This window comes from Tyto alba, unplaced genomic scaffold, assembly GCF_018691265.1.
Source record: "Tyto alba isolate M040663 unplaced genomic scaffold, T.alba_DEE_v4.0 Super-Scaffold_2, whole genome shotgun sequence".
In the NCBI taxonomy this organism is placed as follows: domain Eukaryota; kingdom Metazoa; phylum Chordata; class Aves; order Strigiformes; family Tytonidae; genus Tyto; species Tyto alba.
The window spans coordinates 6348036-6369644 of NW_024881282.1; the positions used below are offsets into that span (position 1 = coordinate 6348036).

Sequence of the window (21609 nt, forward strand, 5' to 3'; positions counted from 1 at the left end):
GATTTTAAGAACAATCTTAAAAGAGACAGGGAAAAATGAGAAAGAAAATAGACAGACATAAGTCTGTAAAAGAAAAATGGATCAGCAAGCGATAGGGAAAGGACAACAAAGTAGAACTGACTGAAGTTGGATTTGAAAGGGAAGCTTCAAATATCTCAAGGTCTCAGCGTGTGGGTTGGTTGTTTTTTTTTAAACACCTTCACAAGGAAAGGGAATAATTTTGTTTTCAATTTTATCACAAAAGTATAAATCTGCCAAAACCAATAAGCTGTCTTGTACTGTGTGCTTATTAGAATAAAGTACATGTGGGAATGAACCCAGCTTGATTTCATTAGTATGCATTTGCAATAACAGCAACAACAGCAGCAAAACCAGACAAAATTTTTAGAGGAAGTGGGAAGAAAGAGGGGTGATAAATGAAGAATTATATTTTTCTTTCTAGAAAGGAAAACAGACAGACCTCAAAAGAAGTGGAAAAAAAACAAAAGAAGACATGAAGATCGGAAAAAACGAAATGCAAATATGACACTAGGGGGAAAGGAGGGACAGGGTGGAAGAGGATAAAAGATCTAGTTTTATCACCTACCAATCCTTTTTCTAATTTATGAATTTGCTCATCCATCTTAATCTCATTACAGTATCACATCTCAGTGCCTAAAGGCCAGAAAGAGTTTAATTTCATCCCTCCTCTGCAACAGGCAACCGAGGGATGATGATAGCAAGTCATTCTTCCTGTTTAGCAGTTTGGCTCTGCTTTTCCTGTGATAGCAAAAAAACAGATCTGCAATGGAGCATTTGGTGTGTGAATCCCAATTCAGCAGCATCTGCTTTTGGAGGGTGCACCATTGCCCTGGGTTGTTTACCTGCACTGTGAAAAGAGAAGAGACAAAGTAGATGTCATGGATCAGTGCTACTTCTCACTTCTCTCCTTTCTCAAAAGTCCACATAAATCACATTGTAGCCACCATCTATACTACTTCTCTGTTTTCTGACAATAAAATGTTGTCTCTGTCCTTTCACACACAGGTAGGCTGAATACTAGAGAAGGAATATGGTCTCTCAGGGTGGAGACAAAGTTTTAGGAATGAGACAAAACCCTCTGACCTCTGAAATGTTTATGAGTGTCATGAACTCTGGTTTTAAGAGTGCACATGCTCTTTTCCATCACATCTTGTCCAGTAATGGATATTCATTATAATTACTCTGACCAATATAAAGTTCTTTTGAGTCACTGCAAAAGCATAGGTATTGAGAAGAAGACATGGCAGTTTGAAAATAATGAAGCATTCAGCTAAAAAGTAGTATTAACATGCAGTTAGTTTATTTTTTTAATATTCATGGGTAGTCAAAACCAGTTGCATATTCATTCATAAACTAAATTTTTTTCATTTTTTTTTCTTTTTCTTTAATAACCCTTAAGGCAAGGCCCATGTTTCTATTGAAGAGTTTGTCTGACAGATTCATGAACAGCATTATTTATACATCTAACTAAGCTCCAATGACCTCCTATACAGACTTCCTCAAATGAGAAACAAACAGGATAAGAAATATTGAGAAGAGGGATTAGCTTTCAGAAGTATTTCATAACATTGAAGAAACTGTCCTTGTGATATCAATGAGATGAAGGTTGAGCATTACAATAGGGAAGACAATAAATAAATAGAGATAAAAGTAATCTGAGGTTATCACCCTATTACAAACTCTTCTAGAAGTTAGAACTTTTCTCCAGACCTTGCAGGAATGTGGGAATTCATATTTCAAGAAAAGATAGGTACATTGTGGCATTTTCATTGACACATTTTACTTTTGAGATTATCCAAAATTAATCAGAATAAATTAGCACTATGGTGCTGTCAGATACCAGGAAGGTTAAAGACTTTGTGATCACTGTTAGAAAACAGGCAACAGAGAAAATTAGAACTTTAGTGGCATTTATAAAAACATCTGTTCTGGGATCCCTAGAGCTGGCAGTGCTGCCTTGTGTATCTCTGCAGAGAGGTAATTGGCACCATGGAGGACCACAAAATATCAGAAAGAAAAAGGAAGACTCCAGGGTTAGCAGAAGAGGGATTTTAATGTTTGAGATATCAGAGTTCATATCCACCATCCAGCTACTGGTTCAGTCGCATACAGCCTGTGATTGATCCAGGCAAAAGGAAAGACATGACAAAGCAGACTTGAAGTTGAAACCCAGAATGTCTGTCATAGCTCTCCTTTCTGATTTACATACTGAAGGACTGGTAGGGAGAAATTTGTCAGCTTCACGAAGATGATACTGAGACTGCAATCAGAAGTCCCTTAAGTTCTACATAACAAAATATTTGTTTTCCTCGAAAGAGAACTGTGATTAATTCTGACCTAGAAAAACAATAACCATAGCACTAAAAACTAAACAATTGAATGAGAGAAGGTTTGGTTTTCATGTTGTCAGTATGAACAACTACATTAATCACTTTTTTCATCATCCCTACAATGATCTTGATGTTGCTATAGCTACTGGCCTCATATGAACTTCAGACAGTATTTTTCATTCATGTTGTCTACATTTTGTGTAACTTGTAAAGTTCCAGGGGAGATGTACCAGTGAACTGAGTCTTACTTTCAAGCACCATATAATTTCTTAGACAATGAAATCTCAACAAAGTTTGTTTTTTTTTTGGTTTTTTTTTTTTTTTTTTTTTTGTGAAAAATAGTAATTGCCAAAACTTTCATCAGATTTATTTATCTGCTTTCTGGGATAAACTAGATAAAGAAACAAGCCTACTATAATTTGGTGCATGATATTTTGTTGTAAAATAATAATCAGAAAGATTTTTTTAAAATGTACCAGAAAAAGAAAGCTAGATCCGCAGAGAATACTGATAATGATTTTAGGAAGAGAAAGGTTGAAATCCAAAGAGCAGGGCAAGATCATAAAATAAATGGGAAACTGTATCTACTGTGGAACAAGACATGAAAATAAATTGAACTTTGGGGGAGAATGGAAAAGGAAAGGACAAAACTAATAATTTATTTACCAATTCAGTAATTTAAAATTCTAATTTATGTACCCATCCATCTCACTCTGTGCTGTGTGTAACAAAACTTTCATCAATACAATATAAAGACATCAAGTGTTTGAGCTTTGTCCTCCACTCCCCTGGAAGCACTGAAGGATATTTTATTAATCATTGCTCCCACTTCAGATATTCCCCTCCTGAAGGCACAGAGGCATGGAAAAAGCTGAGCCAGGGTTGTTGGCTCTGATCCCTTTCCTTCAGACTGACACCATAAATGGGTTTGGAGATACCTAAAGAGAAATTAGTTAACTGGGAAAATTAATTTTTGCAAAGCTTCCTGATCAGGTCAAAAAAATCCCAGACAACATTGATAACCATCCCCTGTCCTCTCCCCCCAAAAAAATAAAAATCACCATCACAGAATCCCTTATTTCTTTCAGTACAATTTCTTTTCATGATGCTGTCAGCTGGAAAAAGAACCAAAAGAGCTATCTCTGTGTGACCCTTCTAATCTTGGTGCACCTCTGCGACTGCAGAGCAGGGTGGTGATATGGTGTAAAGCACAGTTGTTCCCATCTGCTTCTCTGCAGAACCACCCAGGCAGGACTCTCAAGAGACTTTTGGGTCTCTCTTGATGCAACACACACAGCACTGGACATTATGGCAGTCTTAGTTTTACAGTACATTGTACTGTACTTCCAAACGCTGTGTTTATGAGTTTAATCATTCTTCTCTCCTGCTATGCAGTACGAGCCCACTGTTTACAAATGCTAATAATCATATCTCTTCATATTACACAGTGCATTAATTTATTCCTCCTATTAATATATATTTAATTGGAAAAAATATTTTAAGGTATCAGTTAAAAATTATATATTCACCCTTTATCTAATATTGTTAAATAGTGATTTCAAAGCATTTTATAAAGGTATTACTTCAATGTTTCAAACACTCACTCCAAGACTAAGTGAATCACCCTGCTCATTAGTTTTATAGATGGAACTGAAACTCTCACCATAGTGATTTATAATCTAACATTATCTAAATTCCAGCAGAGAGAATATACAGCATAAAAATACTTGAGCTGGGCTGAGAACTTCAGAAAAGAATCATCTAGCACATTATTTGACAAAACACGACAGGATTTGTTGAACATTTAATCAACTCCATAGGAAACTTCATAGTAACATGAAATATTAAAACTGAACAGCCTTAGAAAAAACTCACAACTACTCAAAGCAACAGCAAATCAGGTAACAAGACAAATTTGTGACCAGAATGATCCACTCAACAGGAAGGAGATTTGAAAGACATTTTCTACAGTGGACAGGTAGTTCTATGTACATATATCTGTTGACATTGTAATTACCACCTTAGTAATCCACTTTCAAGAAAACCAAATGAATGAGCATAAAATATGTTTTGAACAAAAGGATTCATTTTAAAGAGGTATTTAACCACTAAATTACTATATACATATTGGAATGCCAACACAAATAAACCTGATTCAGAATGTAATTTGATTACATTAATTTGTCACAAGTTTCCAAATCTTAATTTCTCCTCAGGTTATCTTTTAGCTAGTTTTTCATGTTTAGAAGCATAATCTGTTTGTATGTCACACTAGCTATGGCTTGTACAACATGTGTTTAACCCAATTTCAAGTGTCTCAGATGAAAGACCCTTTAGTAGTGAACTGGTATTTGTGAGCTCTGCAAATTTTGGTTCTGTTTTAGCCTAATTTTCTTCAATTCAAATGTATCATAACACTGTCAGTCTTAAACTGAGAATCCAAAATCACAAAGCATCCTGTACTTGATTTATTATTTAAGTGCATTGTTTCCTTTCAGTACATTCTTATTTTCACTCTTTATTAAATAAGATTGAGGGAACAAGAGTGGTGTAAAAAAAAATTCAAAAATGCATGTTATTTTAGATGTCTAGAAATGCTAAGAATGTCTAATCACAGAAATCTCTGAAAGATGAAAATTATCGACTAAGAAAAAATATGGTGAAACAATACATACATAAAAGTTTTTATTCCAACTCTGTTACTATAGCATGTTTCTCTCAAGCTATAACACGGGGCTTAGGTTCATATTTTCCAAATGGCACTTAAAATGCTGGCAAAGTATCCTAAATGCCAATTTCAGTTTTGAATTGACTATGATCAGGATAACAGAGTGTATAGAAGGATATGCCCCAGCTACGACTAAGGATATTGCAACTTTCACATCATCTTTACTTTCAGAAGTAGACAGTATCAACAAAATTTGAGCTGCAAAACTGGAAAGATACAGGATCAAGAAAGAAATAATGGATTTAATGGCAGTTAAGTGAACATGTATCAAAGGATCCCTGAAAGTATCTACATAACTTTGCATCTTCTTTGTGTGTTTCCATAGAGAAATAATTAATAGAGCTGAGGTTACCACAGATAGTACTAGAGGAAAAAAGCAACCTACGAAGTAAAGAAGCAGCAGGTAGAGATCTGAACTATCCCAGTCAGTACTATGTGCTGTTCTATTTTCTCTGCAGTTCCCTGTTGAGCTGCAGAGGTAAGTGCTGGATGTAATCCATAGTAAAGGAAGAGAAGTCACAGAAGAGATCACCAGTGATCCCAGAAGAAGCCATGGGACCATCCCAGCTATTCCAAGCTTGATTTGCAGCAACAGCCATTGGGTGACATTGATTATCTTTACACAGTATAGTACATAGAGCCAGGTACTGAACCACAAACTGGCATGGTTTACAAACATCCAAACAGCGCCAAAAGCTTTGTACACAGAAGCCAGCTTAAACACATTTGCAAAGTAGAGACTATGAATGTGCATCAGTATGGTCACCTGTAAGATAAATCTTGATGTGCTCAGAAAGATCAGGATCATATCAGCAGAAGAAATTTTTTTGCTTTTGATCCAGTTAATGATATTAACAGCTGTAATAAATCCATTCCCAATAAATCCAACAAGAACTTCAATAACTACAATACTTATTGAAATTATAAGAACTGGTGGCAACATCTTGTTGCTTTGGTCACCTCTGCCTGATTAGCTTGTGAAGCTGTGCAAGAAGTTAATCAGATCTGGTGGTATCTGATTAGCCCCAGCTCCTGCCTGCTCACCTTATATCTAGGAACAAAAGGACATCTGGATATGATAGTGGAAAATTATTGTTGATGTTCTTCCTGAAAGTGCAAATCAGAGAAGGATTTAATAATTAGTTCTAACCTTTTACATGCATAAGATTTGCCTATGCTTTTCCTTAGAGATGTGGGATAGTCAGCTGTATTGACCTGCCCACCTTTGTCCAATGGTTTATATTCCTACCCAGAATGACAGAAAGCTCTGTGGCTCTCTGGTTACAACTGTACCTGACGACATGGAAGGGGATGTATCATGCAACCCAACACAGTCAGCAGCATATGTCAGGAGACAGCAAGAGGTCTTATATTGTAACTAATATCTTTCAAACTGCTTTGAAGGTCTATCAATTATAACTATACCAATTAGTTGTAACCATTTTACCATGGAGAATATTATACAGCTTCCAGCCCTATTCTAGGCAGGCACACCAGACAACAAAGCTGTATTTACCCAAAGATTATTGCTTCATATTGCTGACCACTTATATGTTAGATCTTGTGTTGGTCACACATATGGAATCAAAAGATGATTGTGACCATTTGTATGATGAGCAGTGATGACAGACTAGAGGAGCAGAACAGTCCATACAGCAGAATCTTGTTAAAAACCCCACCTTCTCCGGCTGCTTTCACTCTGCTGGAGTCCATCCCACCTGAATGTCACAGAGATATTTCTTCGTCTAGATGGCAGATCTAGACTTTTTCTGCTTTATGGAGTGAAAATCTGTCATCTATCTGTATCCACAGCTTTGGCTAGATGCTGTGATGTGCATTAGCAGTCCAGAACAGTGAGAGGGGCCCATTAATCTGCATTCTGCATTTGTGCTTATTTATAAAGAAATATGTCTGGATGTACAGAACAATGTGTCCTCACCTTCTCAACCCCAGGCCCATTAATCTAATCTGTGAATGCAGCATTAACACATTAATATTGCCAATATATTCTTTCTTGAATTAGAGAAATATGAAAAAATAATGAAGACTGACAACAAGGTGACAGCTGAGATGATTTGGACACTGAAAAAAGTCTGGAAGTTCTTTGGCATTAAAATATTTATTGTTTTTGTGAGAAAGTTGAGATATATCTCTTGAGGCCATTTCTCAATAGAGTAAAAAGGCTCAAAGTAAAAGGCAAACCAAACTTCTAATCTCAGTGTGGAAAAAGCTGCCAGTTGGACTTAATGCTTACCATTACATCTAATCTTCAAGTTTTTGTTGAATTGTTCAGAAGAAAAAGAGCTAACTTGAATTGGTATAAATACATGTCTTCATTAACTTATTGAAATTAAAAGGTGGATTTGAAATCTCCATAGCTTTTGTTTCTGTCAATGCTTCGTTAATATCAAATCTATATTTTAGTTCAGGTACTAGTAATCTCAAAGTTGAGGAGCTTTTTTTCTTAAAAAGTAAGCATACTTTATTCATCACAACAATGTAAATTTAAAAAAAAAAAAAAAAAAAAAAAACAAACCAAAATGAGGCACATTTATGGAATACTGTATATCGGTTCCAGATTTTAAAAAGACTAAGGGAAAAAAACCCAAACAAATCTAAACTAAGAATACATTGTCATGTTTGCTTTTTCTATTATGTTCTTCATCAAAAGTATTCAAAATAGAGGAAAAGTCCCACCTTACTAAGGAAAAAAACTGATAAAGGAAGTGTAACTCAATGCCTACCATGTATTTTAAAGTTATATGCATAAAACTTCCTGTACAGAGAATATGCATTACATAATTACAGTAGTCAGTTACCTCAAAAAATGTAGTCATTAAGTTACTCAAGAGAATATGACAATAGCACTTTATTTTTATGCAGTTATAAAAAACAGCACTGCAATTATAAAGTAGAAGAAACTACAATACAATCTAGAAAAATTCATTACTAAAATGAATTCTCAGCTGTTTCAACAGTTACAAAATATTATTCTATATTTATATGCACTATCAAAAATGAGAATTTTAAAGAAATTCATATCTAATCTTTACCTACACATTTCCTGTTCCTCTAAGCAAGGTCAAAAATGGGAATAACTACTTGAGACACAAAGGAACGCTCCTTCCTTGAGGACTCCCACCAGCTCCTCCAGAAAGCCATCACAAAACCTATACTCCCTGGTAGTATGTAAGTCTTCATGACTCAGTTAAAGGAAACAGCTCGTCCCTCAGTGCTCTGTCAGTGACCTATGTCTAATGTGTTCTGTTCTCAGGGATGCCTTCTAAATAAATATTTTCTCTTGCTTTGTCTCCTAGTAGCTCAAGAGCTTCTTGTTGGACTGTACTGGTGCTATCATCTTCAAGGGTTCTCCAGAGGATAATGAGTACTCTCATGGATGCTGGTGATGCATACCTGCAAGCACCAAGTTACAAAAGGCCAGTTTATGGGTGACAGCAATCAGGATTTGACCATACCTGATGCTGGTTCCAGACAGCGATCAGGTTGTTCATTGAAGACCATCATAGTCTCATCTCCTTGAATTCTCTTGTTCCTCTTCTTGCCCTTTCCTAACCTCACAGATAGGATTGCCACATTAATACTCTTTAGCAGAATTCCTTTTGGAAACTATAGAGTTAATGCTCATGATCAGACCAGGTTTAATTGGCAGAGGAGACACAAGAGACCCTAGAATATTTCTGAGTTCCTTGACTTTATCCACTGGGAAAACATTTGGGTGAATTTATAAAAACAGTTGAGACAGAAAGTAAAGCAGAGACTAGTAATTCTTAAAAATAATCATAGGACAATGTCAGTTGACACAATCAGTAAATACTGGAGAAAAGTGTGTGAATTTATGCAACATTTTTCCCTCGCAAGATAAATCTCACTGTACTAAGAGAAGTCAGGTTCAGCTTACAGGATAACAGCTTTCCTCTTTTGATTCATGCATCCCAATTAACAACAGTAATAAATATATTTCACACAATCCTTACAATGATTTTAATTGTTGAAGTAGTTAGAGACATTATTACAGCAGAGCAAATAGTTTTCGACTCTTGTAAAACCCTATCTGTTCAGCTCATACAGAGATCCACAAAGCACCAATTAACTGGTATCTGGTTAATCTTTTGGCATTTTACTGTGAGCAAGAAGTGTATGAATATGATACTGGAAGATTTATTTCTAGTATTGCTCAGGAAGATGCATATCTTGGAAATGCTGAAGATGAATCATCCAACTATGGCCACTGTTTCACAATTTTTAGTGAAAAGTAATTGCCTATGGCTGGATTAGAGATAGAAAATTTTAGAACATGTTCTATAGGACTGTGTTTTTCTTCTCATAAAGTTGTTGCTACTATTTTTGAAGCAAGAGCTTTGATTTTGGTGTGACACGACAGATACTAGACTGCCACCATCTTCATTATCCTCACTCTCTCTCACTCTGCATGCTGAAATGTGTATTTTGGTGCCCTCATCAACACCAATCCAAATTTGGCTCAAATTTCAAAATGTAAAGCTTTGTAATGTGATAGCTCTAGCACATTCAGAAAAAAAAAAAAAAAAAAAAAAAAAAAAACAAAAAACAAAAAACAACCAAACAAAACCCAACATATTAGAGATGGACATCTACAAAGTCTGTGCAGCTGAGCAACCTTCCAGCCTGAGAGCCAGGGTTTCCATCTCACGGAGAGATGGATGTGTAAAGGCTAGTCTATGGTTCGGTGTGAAATGAGGATGATCTTAGGGTTTTTATGTGAACATCAGTGTGAGGAAGCACTCCCAATCCTGTGAATTAAAATTTAACCTTAATAATTCTTACATCAGCAGAGCTGGACATATTCTCCATTGTAACAGGGTTTGGAGGACCAGCATAGGTACTGATTGTGTATCTCAAGTGTAGATCTCGTAATTCATACATCATAAACCAGGATCGCTCTAGATCAGCCTAATTGCAGTGTTGGGATCCTGCAGTCTCCCTCCTGTCTCATATCTAAAAGCAAAAGAATACCCAGCTGTTATCCTGGTATGTCATTTGGGGATTATACCTGGAGAGAAAAATCTTAGAAGAATTTTAAATTTTTACCGCCATCTTACTGAAATTATAGTTTTCTGTTTGACAAGTGTTAACCACTTGCTCACTGCCAGTGTGTTATTCTACCACAACTAAATTAGAGGATTTGCAAAACAGTCCAAGAACTCAAGAATTAATATTACTCTGCTGGTCAACATTCAGTTTGCTAATGAGAGAAGTTGTTGAGAATAACTTATTATTGTTTGCTCATACTATGTGATAGAAAAAATTAAAGAAAAAAAGTTTTATTTTGAGTTGAAGGAAGGACACTACTTTCCGGGCAATCATGGTAAATTCAGTTCCAGTGGAGTAAGTTGCTACAAGAGCCTCATGACATTTGTTCACCTCTACATGATGAGCTCCTTAGTCAGTAAGCTTTTTACAGCCCATAGTAAATTGCACACAGCATTTATAATGCATTGTATCATGAAGTCCAGCTCTGATTGAAATCTCTGAGTGCTGGCATAAAACAATGAAGTACTACTACTACTAAGATACTTATAATAAAATAATTGACTAAAATAAAACACGGGAGAATATTTCTTGTATAAGATGCAGACACAGGCCTACAAAAGAAAAACTGCAAAGATAATTATATGGGAGAGTCATCAACATCTGGGTTTAAGAAACATGCCCCGAAGCAGCATTCTTGGCTCTATTACCAGCTGTTTCCATCCATGACACTTTTTAAAATGGTTTATCAAGTGTTCCTCACATATTTGACAAGATATAGAAGGCTTATGAACCTTAATAAAATATCTTGTATCTGGTAAACAACAATAAATGATGCTGCCATTTAACACATTCCTGAGTTTATATTGTACAAAAAAATAATGTTGCAAAGTATCTAAAAAGATGTGTGCGAAAGGGTGATAATGCATTTTACCATTAATTTACAAGTTGTCATGCTGCTGTCATTATTGTATTGGAGATAATGTACTGTTAATTTCAGTACAACACTTTTTTTTTTTTCTTTTTTTTTTTTTTTTTCAGAAAGACATTGTCAAAATGGAAGACCCATCAGAAAACAGCTAATGGAAAGAGTCCTCTGAAATCCTTGCAAGAGGTCAAGAAGATCAAACAATGTAGGACAGATGAAAGGGAAGATGTAACTACCATTTTAAGGAAGGAAGACTGCATGTACACCCCAAAAGGAAGAAGCAGGTGATAGCAACAAACTAATGACAACTATCAGTTGCTGCTTGCCATGAACAACACCTCTTTAATACACACCTTCATTAATTCAAAAAAGTATTTGTAAAGATGAATTTATGGTCTATACCATACAAAGTATGACAGGAAATGTGTTCACTTCCCAAACAATAGACAGATACCTGCACCACTTCCCTTTTTCCCCCTTTCATTCCCCTCTAGCTTATGATGTCTTCCATTGCCTAAGGGGATCACCTTCAATACACTGGAGATTGATATAATTCCCTCCCAAATCCACTTTTCCACAGAGCCTTACAAAAACTTTGTCCCATACCAGTTTAAGAGATTAGGAGACAGCTCTTCTTTCCCTTACCTAAATTCAATTCATGAAGGAACTAGATTCTCACCTCCACTTATGCCTTCCTCAATCCCAGATAAAGGACTACTCAAAGCTTTCTCTACTGTCCTTAGGGATGAATGGTGTGTTAAATGAGTCAACAACAAAGCCCTTTGTTTTCATCTCCATATCAACATTGTGATTTATCACTGTCTACAGCCACAATTACATCCTTACCCAATCTTTGTTACTATGACTGGAAGACCTCCTCTGGGCTGAATATGCTTCATTGTGTATTGCACAGCATCAGCCAGAAAGCTTAATAAGTTATAGGTTATAATAAACATTGTTCTTCACAGAAAGCTTTTCAATTAAAGCATATTGACCCTCAGTTTTCAGTTTCATTAGCATATGTTTTTTTCTTGCTCTTATTAAAATAAGTAAAGACTTTTAAACATGACTGAATAATTTGAACTTTTTAGTTTGTCATTTTCATGGAGGTTGCCCTTGCACTCATTTGAAGACTTGTAAAAATTTCAGTGTTCATACACAACACCTAGAATAAGAATCTCTAATTATATCAGTCAGAGCAATAGACCTTGGTAATCTGCATTGCCCAGAGGACATGATGACATTTTATGCTTTGAAAAACCCAATGTTAAATCACCAGGAGGACAGCAGCTTCAGTGTTTTTTCTTGTTAAGCAGGGGAAGAAAGGGTGGGGAAAAACCTAATGATGTCAGGAAATTGACAGAAAAAGCAAATCATAAAGAAGTTAAGTGTGTTCAATATTCCCCTTTTTTGGCTACCATCAATAAAGTTAAGTGTCTGGATCACTGGATACAACATAAAAAGATGCATGTACAGAAACAGTCAAGCCCCAAACGTTTTTTCAAAGATGTAGTAAACCCAATTTTAGAACATGAGCTCTGGGAAGATCATACATATCAAGAAACAAATTTGCAGTCCATTCAGGGACTTGTAGAGCTCCTTGTCTCACATGTATGGACAGTCTTTCACAACAACAGCAGTCACCTTGCCACCACTCTTACTGCTTGTCACAAACAGTTTGGAAGACCGCTTCTCCACATCCTTATGTCACTAGACTTTAAAATAACCACTGACCAGTATCTACTTTCCAGAAATCTACTACTTATGTTGGTTGACTGACCATCTCTAATCATGGCATTTCCTGTTATCCAGAGAGTCACTATGTCCAAAGGACTGGAGTTATTAACTGAGTCAGATTACTCAGAAATGATACTTTCTATAAAAAAAAAGATTAAAGAAAGAGAAAACATTTGGTTTACTCTATTAAGGAAAAGATTAAAATATTACATTAAAATGAGACACAAAGTTGCAAAATTATAGAATAATTATCAAACTTGTGTTTGACAATATATTCTCCTTGATTTGTCCAGCTTCTCAATCGATTCAGGAGATTTTCCTTTCTTCTTTCTCTTCCTTCAGGGATGTCTTATCCAAAAGTCTGTCTGGATACTCTTTTGTTAAAACTGGAATTGCTTTTTATGTGTTTCTTAACAAGCCTGAAGGTTTAGAAAACTGCTTCTCACTTCTCTTTCCCTAAGCCGTAGCTGCAAGAACAGCTCTCTTATTTTCCATGTCCACTACATTTTATGGTTAGTGTATTCATTTCCACTCAGCTGGATTTTCCTGTTCATGAAGTTGTCAAAGGCTACAGTAAAATGTCATGCAAAGTGATCGTTGCACTAGGCTCAACACTTACAACTTGTGCTTAGATTCACCCAGAGAATAAATACGTTTCTAACACAAGTGCCAGACTTCTACATTAGAGCATATTTTCTGAGTCGACTTCCATTATTCTATCTTGTGTAAGATTTCAGATATCCTGCCATCACCAGCCATTACCCATTTCATGACCCCAGTTCAGAAATACCATTCTTAAAAGTTCTCCTTATTCATGACAGTCTTTTCAGCATACACCTGATGTTAAGATTGCTTATAGACTATCAAGATTTAAAGATAAGTGCAATCCTTGAGATGGATTTTTATTATGAATTGAGCTATTTTACTTAATCACAGTCCACGTAGATAAAGTGCATGATACAGAACCCATCTCTTCACATTTCCTACCACTTCAGCTCTCTTCCTTCATCTATTTCCAAATCATGAAAAAAGCATTCAGGAGTGATTGCAATAAAAATAATGTCATTTAAAAAAAGATACATCTGTAGTGCTAAAAACGTACTTTTAGCTTCTCGCAGTGCAGTGATGTACTGAACAAAGGAGACATGTTGAAGAGTTAAGTCACCCTCTAAAATGACAAAAAAGGAATACTATTGAATAACATGCAGTTATTTCTTAAATGTGCTCTTTATTGTGGGAACAGTGGGCACTGAATCGAGTTAGCAACTACCATTTAGTATAGGACTGAGTTTCAATGTCTGTATCTACACATACCTAAATGCCCAAGTGCCTAAATCATAGAATAACTTAGGTTGGAAAAGACTTTTAAGATCATCAACTCCAACCATATATCTAGTACTGCCAAGTCCCACTAAATGATGATGTCTACATCCGTGCTGTTGTTTACGGTCTCATAGCAGACAAAGATCTGATCAGCATAATCACTAGATCTTGTAGAGAGATTGAGTTCACTTAAAGTAGGCACCCAAAGGCAGATCAGCAGAGACCTTCTGCACAATCCATTAACTGTTATGACTAAAGGCAGCAGAGATGTCTGCTGCCACCAATGGTGCCCAGGGATATCCAAGACATCTGTACAGTGCAGGCAGATATGCCACAGGACTTCACAAAGATCCATCTCTTTTTGCTGTAGCAGCTGGAAGTGACACAGGATACTTTCATATGTAGGCATTTAAATTAACTTCTCAGACTAAAGGCACTGGCTGAGGTGACCTCTAGTAGCTGCCAGGTCTCTGTCAAGTTCTGAGGCGTGTCTGCCAGCTCTTTACTAACGTCTAGGAATGTCTGTGGCTGATGGCACTAGTGGTGGCACTAGATTACTACATTTGGCCAGTGAAGGAAGTCCCAGTGCCCAGAAATAAATCAGTTTCATTTTGTCATTGGATATCTTTGAACCCCAGATGGACTCAGGAACCAAGAATTAGAAAAGCTACTAGAATGAAAAAAAATGAAATCCACTCTTATGTTAGCTATATTAAATAATGTATCTAAGAAACAAAGCCTATCTATAACCCAAGATTAGAGGTTTGGGATTTTTTTCTTCCTTTCTTTTCCAAAATACTGGATTTTAAATGTTTAAAATTCACATGTTGATATTAGGAAGTTGTCCTCAGTTTCCAAATGCATCAGGAATACAAATTTACCTCATGATAATACTTTTTAATGTTTAGGTGAAGTAGTTTCATTTAAACTGCTTTATATATTATTTTCCATTTTAAAAAATGGTCTTTGCAATCCTTTTAGGAATGCTTCTGTACTCTTTGTAAGCAATAACTGAAATTCAACAAATAAAAATCTTTGTGATTCCTGTTGTAATGAATCTATCAGATGGAAACATTCAGTGAAAAAAAACTTTATGTGGTGATATCGTTAAATATAGTAAAATCAGGATGCTGCATAGGCAACCTAAAATATTTTTTTTAATTATAAAATTTTAAGTACTTACCTCTCTCAGCTCTATACATTTAATGAAATGTGTCTTTTAGTACATATAATTATTAAGACCCTAATATATTTTGCAGGCCATCACTATTTCAGCACCATTAGCAAACAGCCTCACACTGATGTGATGCTGGATTCACTTGTGTTTGTATAACCAGTGTGCCATTTTGACAGCTGACTGCAATTCAAATCCCTTTGTCAATACTCTACACCACCTGTGATGCAAATTTAAATTAATCCTGATTTTCATTGCTTACTTACACTTTTTGAGTAATGTAATTGACACACGTCACAGCAAATCCTACTCACCATGAAAGTCATCAATATTTCTGGCACTGCCTCTAGGAGAGAGAAAATGCTATCTGTTCAGAAAGATCCACACTGGAATCTCTCCTTTTGCCTCTTCGTAGCCAGTATGAAGAAAGCAAAAGTCCATATTCTGATAATGTTTCTTTTGATGCACACCATTTATGTTGCAGTTTCCGTAAAATGCTGGGGTTGGGTTCACTTGCCTTTAGTCCAGACTCCCCGTCATAAAAAAAAAATTAACAAACAATCTCCAGTTCAATCTCTTATTTATTTTGCAGTAAGTAGATGTCATATCCATGTGAGCATCAGTTGGGGTAGCACAGTACAGTGAAATCCATTACCAACATGCCCGGGTCCAGATATTATTTCTCAATATCCTATCAGCTTTTAAACTTTGTATTAATGAAATATTTATTTCTGTGATTACTATAGCAAGGGGTGAATGATGCATGAAATAAAAAGCTGTCAAATCCTTGAGAAAGTACACAGCACAATGACATGTCTGCTTACTGTATTCAAAGAGTTCAAATTATATTCTTCTCAAGTGAGAAACACTGAAAAAAATGATGTCACTTTACAGGACTGACTGTGCTTTTTTTCCTATGTTCTATGATAAAATGAAAGAAGCACACAGTCGTTTTATCCCATTATGAATTATTTTCTGCATATGGATGTTTCCTGGGACAGTTGTAATCAAGTTTCTATAAAATTAAGTACTAACTAAACTCTTCAGTGTGTCAAAATAAACAATTCTGGGGGTTATGACCTGTAGGTACATAACAATCTTTTACATGAAGAAACTGAATAGGGTTGATGATTTACCATCTTTTATGGTACAGGAAATAGGTGGCATCAAATGAAACAGGGGTTAAAGACAAACAAAACAAGGTGGATTTTCACATAATAGAGAGGGAATATGTGAGACTCCTTGTAAGAAGATACTACCAGTGCTAAAAATACGCACAAATGCAAAAGATGAATGGACTAGCCCATAGGAATGAAATCAATTGAGTGTTACTTAATACATAAAAACCATTTCTGGTTCACATAGTCCCTGTAAAAGTTTAATGCTTGGGAGAGTGTCAAGAGAAAGCAGAATTTATGTTTGACCAGTTTGCACAATCTAGGCTCTCTGTTGCCATCAAAGGGAGGTCACTGGACAGATGGACCTTTGATCTCAACCAGGGTGACTGAATTACTGTTAGTGAGTTATGCTGCCTCATTATGTCTTTTCACAGTACATTTTATAAATGATGATAATTCTTTCATGGTTTTGATTATATCTGACTACAAAATATAGTCCCTGTGCCACAGCTATAATTATTTGTATTAGTGAAGTACCAGGACCTCAGAAAACAATTGAATCCCATTGTGCCAAAGGTTGTAAATACAAGCACAGCAATAAGAGCAATTTTGTCCCATGTAGCATAAGGAGAAAATTAGTTCCAACCACAGTTTTATAGGATTCAGAATGGCCTCCCAAATGAAACAATTTTGTCCTTTCAGAAGAATTCACATTGCTGCTTCAACTCATAACTCTTCATATCCAGTAATAAAACAGAAAAACAAATTCTGATTCAGTCGTATCACTTTCACATGACTAACACAGTGGAATTATTCTTGGTTTACAGTGTAATAAACAAGAGAATAAAGCTCATTTCAGAAATGGCAATTAGTTATTCACTTCACTCCCATTTAGAAATAACTGTTAGAAGTGTTTTTATTGCAGAACGGCTCATTCTTGTTTTAGATCCTGACTATTATTTCCAATGATGTTCAATGATTTTACACTTAGCTTTACTATGCAGATCTGACTAAATCCAAGAAAGTGAAGTTTGTCTTTCCCTGGGAAAAGCAGAACACTTAAAAATCTCTCCACAATCTTTGCTATAGATTTCCTTTTACCTGACTTTACCTTTTCAAAATTATTATTATTATTTGGTGTGAGGGGAAAGGAGGAACATCCCAAAACTATTGACAGTTTTTGTCAAATCTAAATATCAAAAACTGCAATTAGTTTTAATAAATGGACGCCTGGTTGTCAAGATCTTCTCAGTGAATATAGGTTACATACCAATGATTTATTAATTTAAAGTGGAATAAGAGCACATTTCAGTGATAGAGCTGAGACAATGAAATGCCTCCCCATGGCAGAGAATGGGCCATCCTGCTCCCACCAGCTGCTGCTGGTTTGCTTGTGCCAGATCTGGAGCCCAGCAGTCTCTATCATAGGTTTTTCTGTTTCACTGAACTGACAGAAAATAAGCACACTGAAACAAGTGTGTGTATTCTGCAAACTTAGCAAATTAAATCAGCACAATGAAAGCACAAAGAAGAGCATCAGAGACATCTTCTGTGTGGTGCAGGTGGGAGAAGAGTCAGGGAGGATCTTGGAGCAGAGAGAGCAAAATGAGGCTGCTCTTCACATTCACAGCAAATTGTTAGATGGACACAACTGTACCACTCAAATATACAAAAACAAAGTTCTGGCAGGCTGCAACACAATCCTTACAGTATTTCATAAGCAATTTCACATACTAATTAACTATTTTATCTTAGGATCCCATCGGTCCCAGAGAAAAAGATGCTCTGTGGTGTAGATCCACACAATCTGCTCTGGATGAAGACACCAGGTTGTTTTGGTTATTTTGCTGTAGGTCCAGGGATCCATCTGTGTGTACTAAGCAGTTTAGGCCAATATATTCACATTCTGGATGAATTAAAACAACTTCCGCTATAAAGAAGCTTTGAAATGCTCTTTTAATTCTAACTCCCAGCAGTTTGTTATCTCGGACACATATTCCATCTATTTTACAATCAAAGTTGGTCAAATTTAAAAGCTTATTTATACAGGTTTAAAAACAGCATGATCTCACCAATATAATAGTTTAATATTGGCTTTTGTTAACAAAATATATATCAGAAATTACAGAAATGCTGTTTCTCTCCTTTCTGTCACTCTTAGACAGACATGGAGTGATTTAAGAGGTAGCTTTTCATTGTGTATTGTGTTGAGATTTAAATCAACTCAAAATTTATGGACTAAGAGCTTCTAGACTTGCCTTGTGAGAGACTAACAACATTTCTGATATAAGGTATAGATGTCACAAATCCAGAAGCTTGTCTGAAACTCAGACATCCAGTACATTTTATTTTTTTCCCCCCTTTCTGCACATTGATCATCAATATGATTCTATCACACGTCCTTCATTCAGAAAGAGCTTGTGTCTGACTGTATTGTAGTTGGCATGGCTGATCAAATCACAGCAGCTACATTCCTCTCTTCAACTCCCACTCCCCTTTCTGGCTGAGCCAGAGAGTCAATAAAATGACTAAAGGTGGTAAAACTCAATTTCTCATTTTGCTGTGCTTCACCAGGCTGCCTTGTTATTTTTAAGTCTCTCCTCCATATGGTGGCATGCTCTTGTCCCCATATTTCACTGTCTTCCAGGGGAGCATCCATCCACTTCTCTGTTACCACGTTGCCCTCTAGTGACAAATACTTCACTTCTATCCTGCTTCATTCCACTCCCTCCAGCTCTTGCAGCGCTGACTTCTTTTCTTGCAGGGTTCCCAGTTATTTGGATCAGGTTTTTTGTTTTGTTTCCGTTTGGGTTTAGAATGTGCTCTTTTTTATGCTAGAAAAAAGCTTCTTAATCCTGTCCCTCTGGGTTATTAGCTGAGTCAGGATCATTTTGGACCCAGTCCAAGCAAGAAAAGCCCACGTTTCTGCGCTGCTCTAAAGGACAGTTATTTATGTACAATGGGCTGGGTTCACCCAGGCAGGATTTCTGCCACAGGGTTTAGTTACTGCAGAAATCAGCAGTGACTTTACCTCCATCAGCATGATGGCATGTGACCAATGATACCTGGTGTGTAGAAAATTCATTGGAAAATTGAACACAGAACAACGGTTTGGGGGAAAGATGCTAATCTAATCCCATTCTCTAAATGCCCCCCTCAGCCTTGCTTTCCTAATATCAGTGCTGCAGAGGTTGTTGGCAAGACATTCCTCTGTGCACTGAGAAGGGTTTGGAAATGTGAATCAAACCACCCTCCTGAGAGTCTGGGGAGAGGAGCTTTCACCTTAAGAGTTTGGTGGGTGTCTTATGCTGCAAAGATTGAATAACTCTTGAGTCTCGTGATCTGAAGAAAGGGAAGAGTGTGGATGAGTAATTTTATTTAGGCAAGCAAAAGGATTTTTAGTTCTGGATTTACTTACAGCACTAAGCCTGCAGAGGAGGATGCAACTGCAGGCTCCTCACCTCTTCCCTTGTGACTAACAGAGGACTGTGCCTCATGTGTTTCTCATGTTCCTCAGCATATCTGAACTTTAGTGTCACTCTCACCTGGTCTCTGTAGAAGGGACAGAAGACCCCAGCATGCTACCATGGCACCTAAAAAATATTTCTGTGTTTAAAAAGGCAGCTATAAACTATCAGACACTGGAGGCAGAGAATGTCACCTGTAGCTCCTAACAAACTTACTGGGATGGTTTAGACTCTGAATTTGGCTTTAACTGAGTTCATCCAGGCCCTTTCCTCTTAATGTTCATATAAAAGACTTCTGTAAAAGAGCAGAGAGATCTCTCGTGTTCATGGGAAATGCTGTGGCAGGAGCTGATCACTATTCCTTCTACATAAAGAAATTCCGATTTTACACTAAGGTGGGCATTTGAACTGTTTCTTTCACTCAGGGCTCTAATTCAACATAATTCTGCACATTAAGATAACTGTCTTTGTTTTAGTTTTGCTTAATTTAGTTTCCAAAGGCACTACCTTCTACTGAGACCTGCAGAAGTTATATCACCAGTACATGCAATCTGTTTGCACTACACAGTCCCTCCAAAAAACGGTTATATGAGCTCTGAGCAGGTCCAGATCTGTCAACGTTGATGGGAAAACCCAGACGACAGAGAAGCTCATTGACTAAAAATGTTTTTATCGTGAGAACTTATTATTAAGCACCCTCAAACAAGAGTCATTACTATAAAAGCCATGACACTCTATTTGATCACTATCAACACTACAAATATAGTAACATTAGATATTTATTCCAAGCTTTGCCATTCAGTTAAAGAGGTAGTATTTGTTCTTTCTTGGCTTGGACTCACTGTTTTCCTTCTTTTTTGAAATCACCACTGTGATATGAAAATGCTTCATAAATTGTGAGGTTAGCGTTAAACATCAGAAATCAGTATATACATTAACATACCCATCCTATAAAAGTGAGGAATCAGCACAATGGACAGCACATGGATTTAAAAATACTGAACATCATGGTGAGTGAGGTATCCCCAGATTTTCAGGAATAGGCTCTGGAGCTTTTCATATGACCCTACAAGCAATCATCTTAGTGATCTGTACCAAGATAGTCTTCACTAATATCTACTGGGTTTGGGGGTTGTTTTGCTGTGGGTTTGTTTGTTTTTTTTTTTTTTTTTCATTTGTTTTGGTGTTTTTTAAAGAAAAATAGATTTCTTAGTGTATGATTGGCTTATTCTTTGCTTTTTCTGAGGGAAAATGATAGATGTATAGTCCAGCTAGTCTTTCTAGGACTGTGGAAGTGCTGCTTAAATGTAGTAAAAATCTGAAGTCACCACCTGATGCACATGGGCACTATCCTTTCCTATCACTGGAGGGTGAGGAACAGCTGCCCTGCACATGTGGTCTTGAAACCATATAGAATGCATTTGTTACACAGAATTTACCTACAATATAGGATGACTTCATACACAGCCTCTCTGCTCCTTGATACTTCATCACAACACTAATGTCACCTGCTCCCAGTAATCTGGGCAGCCTTCTGGTTTCAGAAATCTAATATACAACTTTATTGCTTCTAAGGCAAAAGGTACTAATGGAAGCCCTGATAAAGATAGACAACTCTAAGCAATGTAAACTGTTGCCAATCTCTAAATCTCCTTGCCAGTTTGCTGCATACCATTATTCTCTGTGCCACGACATTTACTGCAGCTCCTGAAGGAGATGCTGCATGGAGTTGCCAAAGATGCTATCAGCAAACAG

General features: G+C 36.5%; 1 protein-coding gene across 1 annotated transcript; it reads right to left on the reverse strand.

Annotated features, from left to right (window-relative positions):
* Window positions 1-5074: 5074 nt before the first annotated feature.
* LOC104357603 (taste receptor type 2 member 40-like) lies at window positions 5075-9695 on the reverse strand. The gene is made up of 3 exons (XM_009963053.3): window positions 9669-9695; window positions 7067-7088; window positions 5075-6045 (listed from the first exon to the last, which is right to left on the reverse strand). The coding sequence occupies exons 1-3, from the start codon at window positions 9693-9695 to the stop codon at window positions 5075-5077; spliced, it is 1020 nt and encodes a 339-aa protein (XP_009961355.3).
* Between the last annotated feature and the right edge of the window lie 11914 nt (window positions 9696-21609).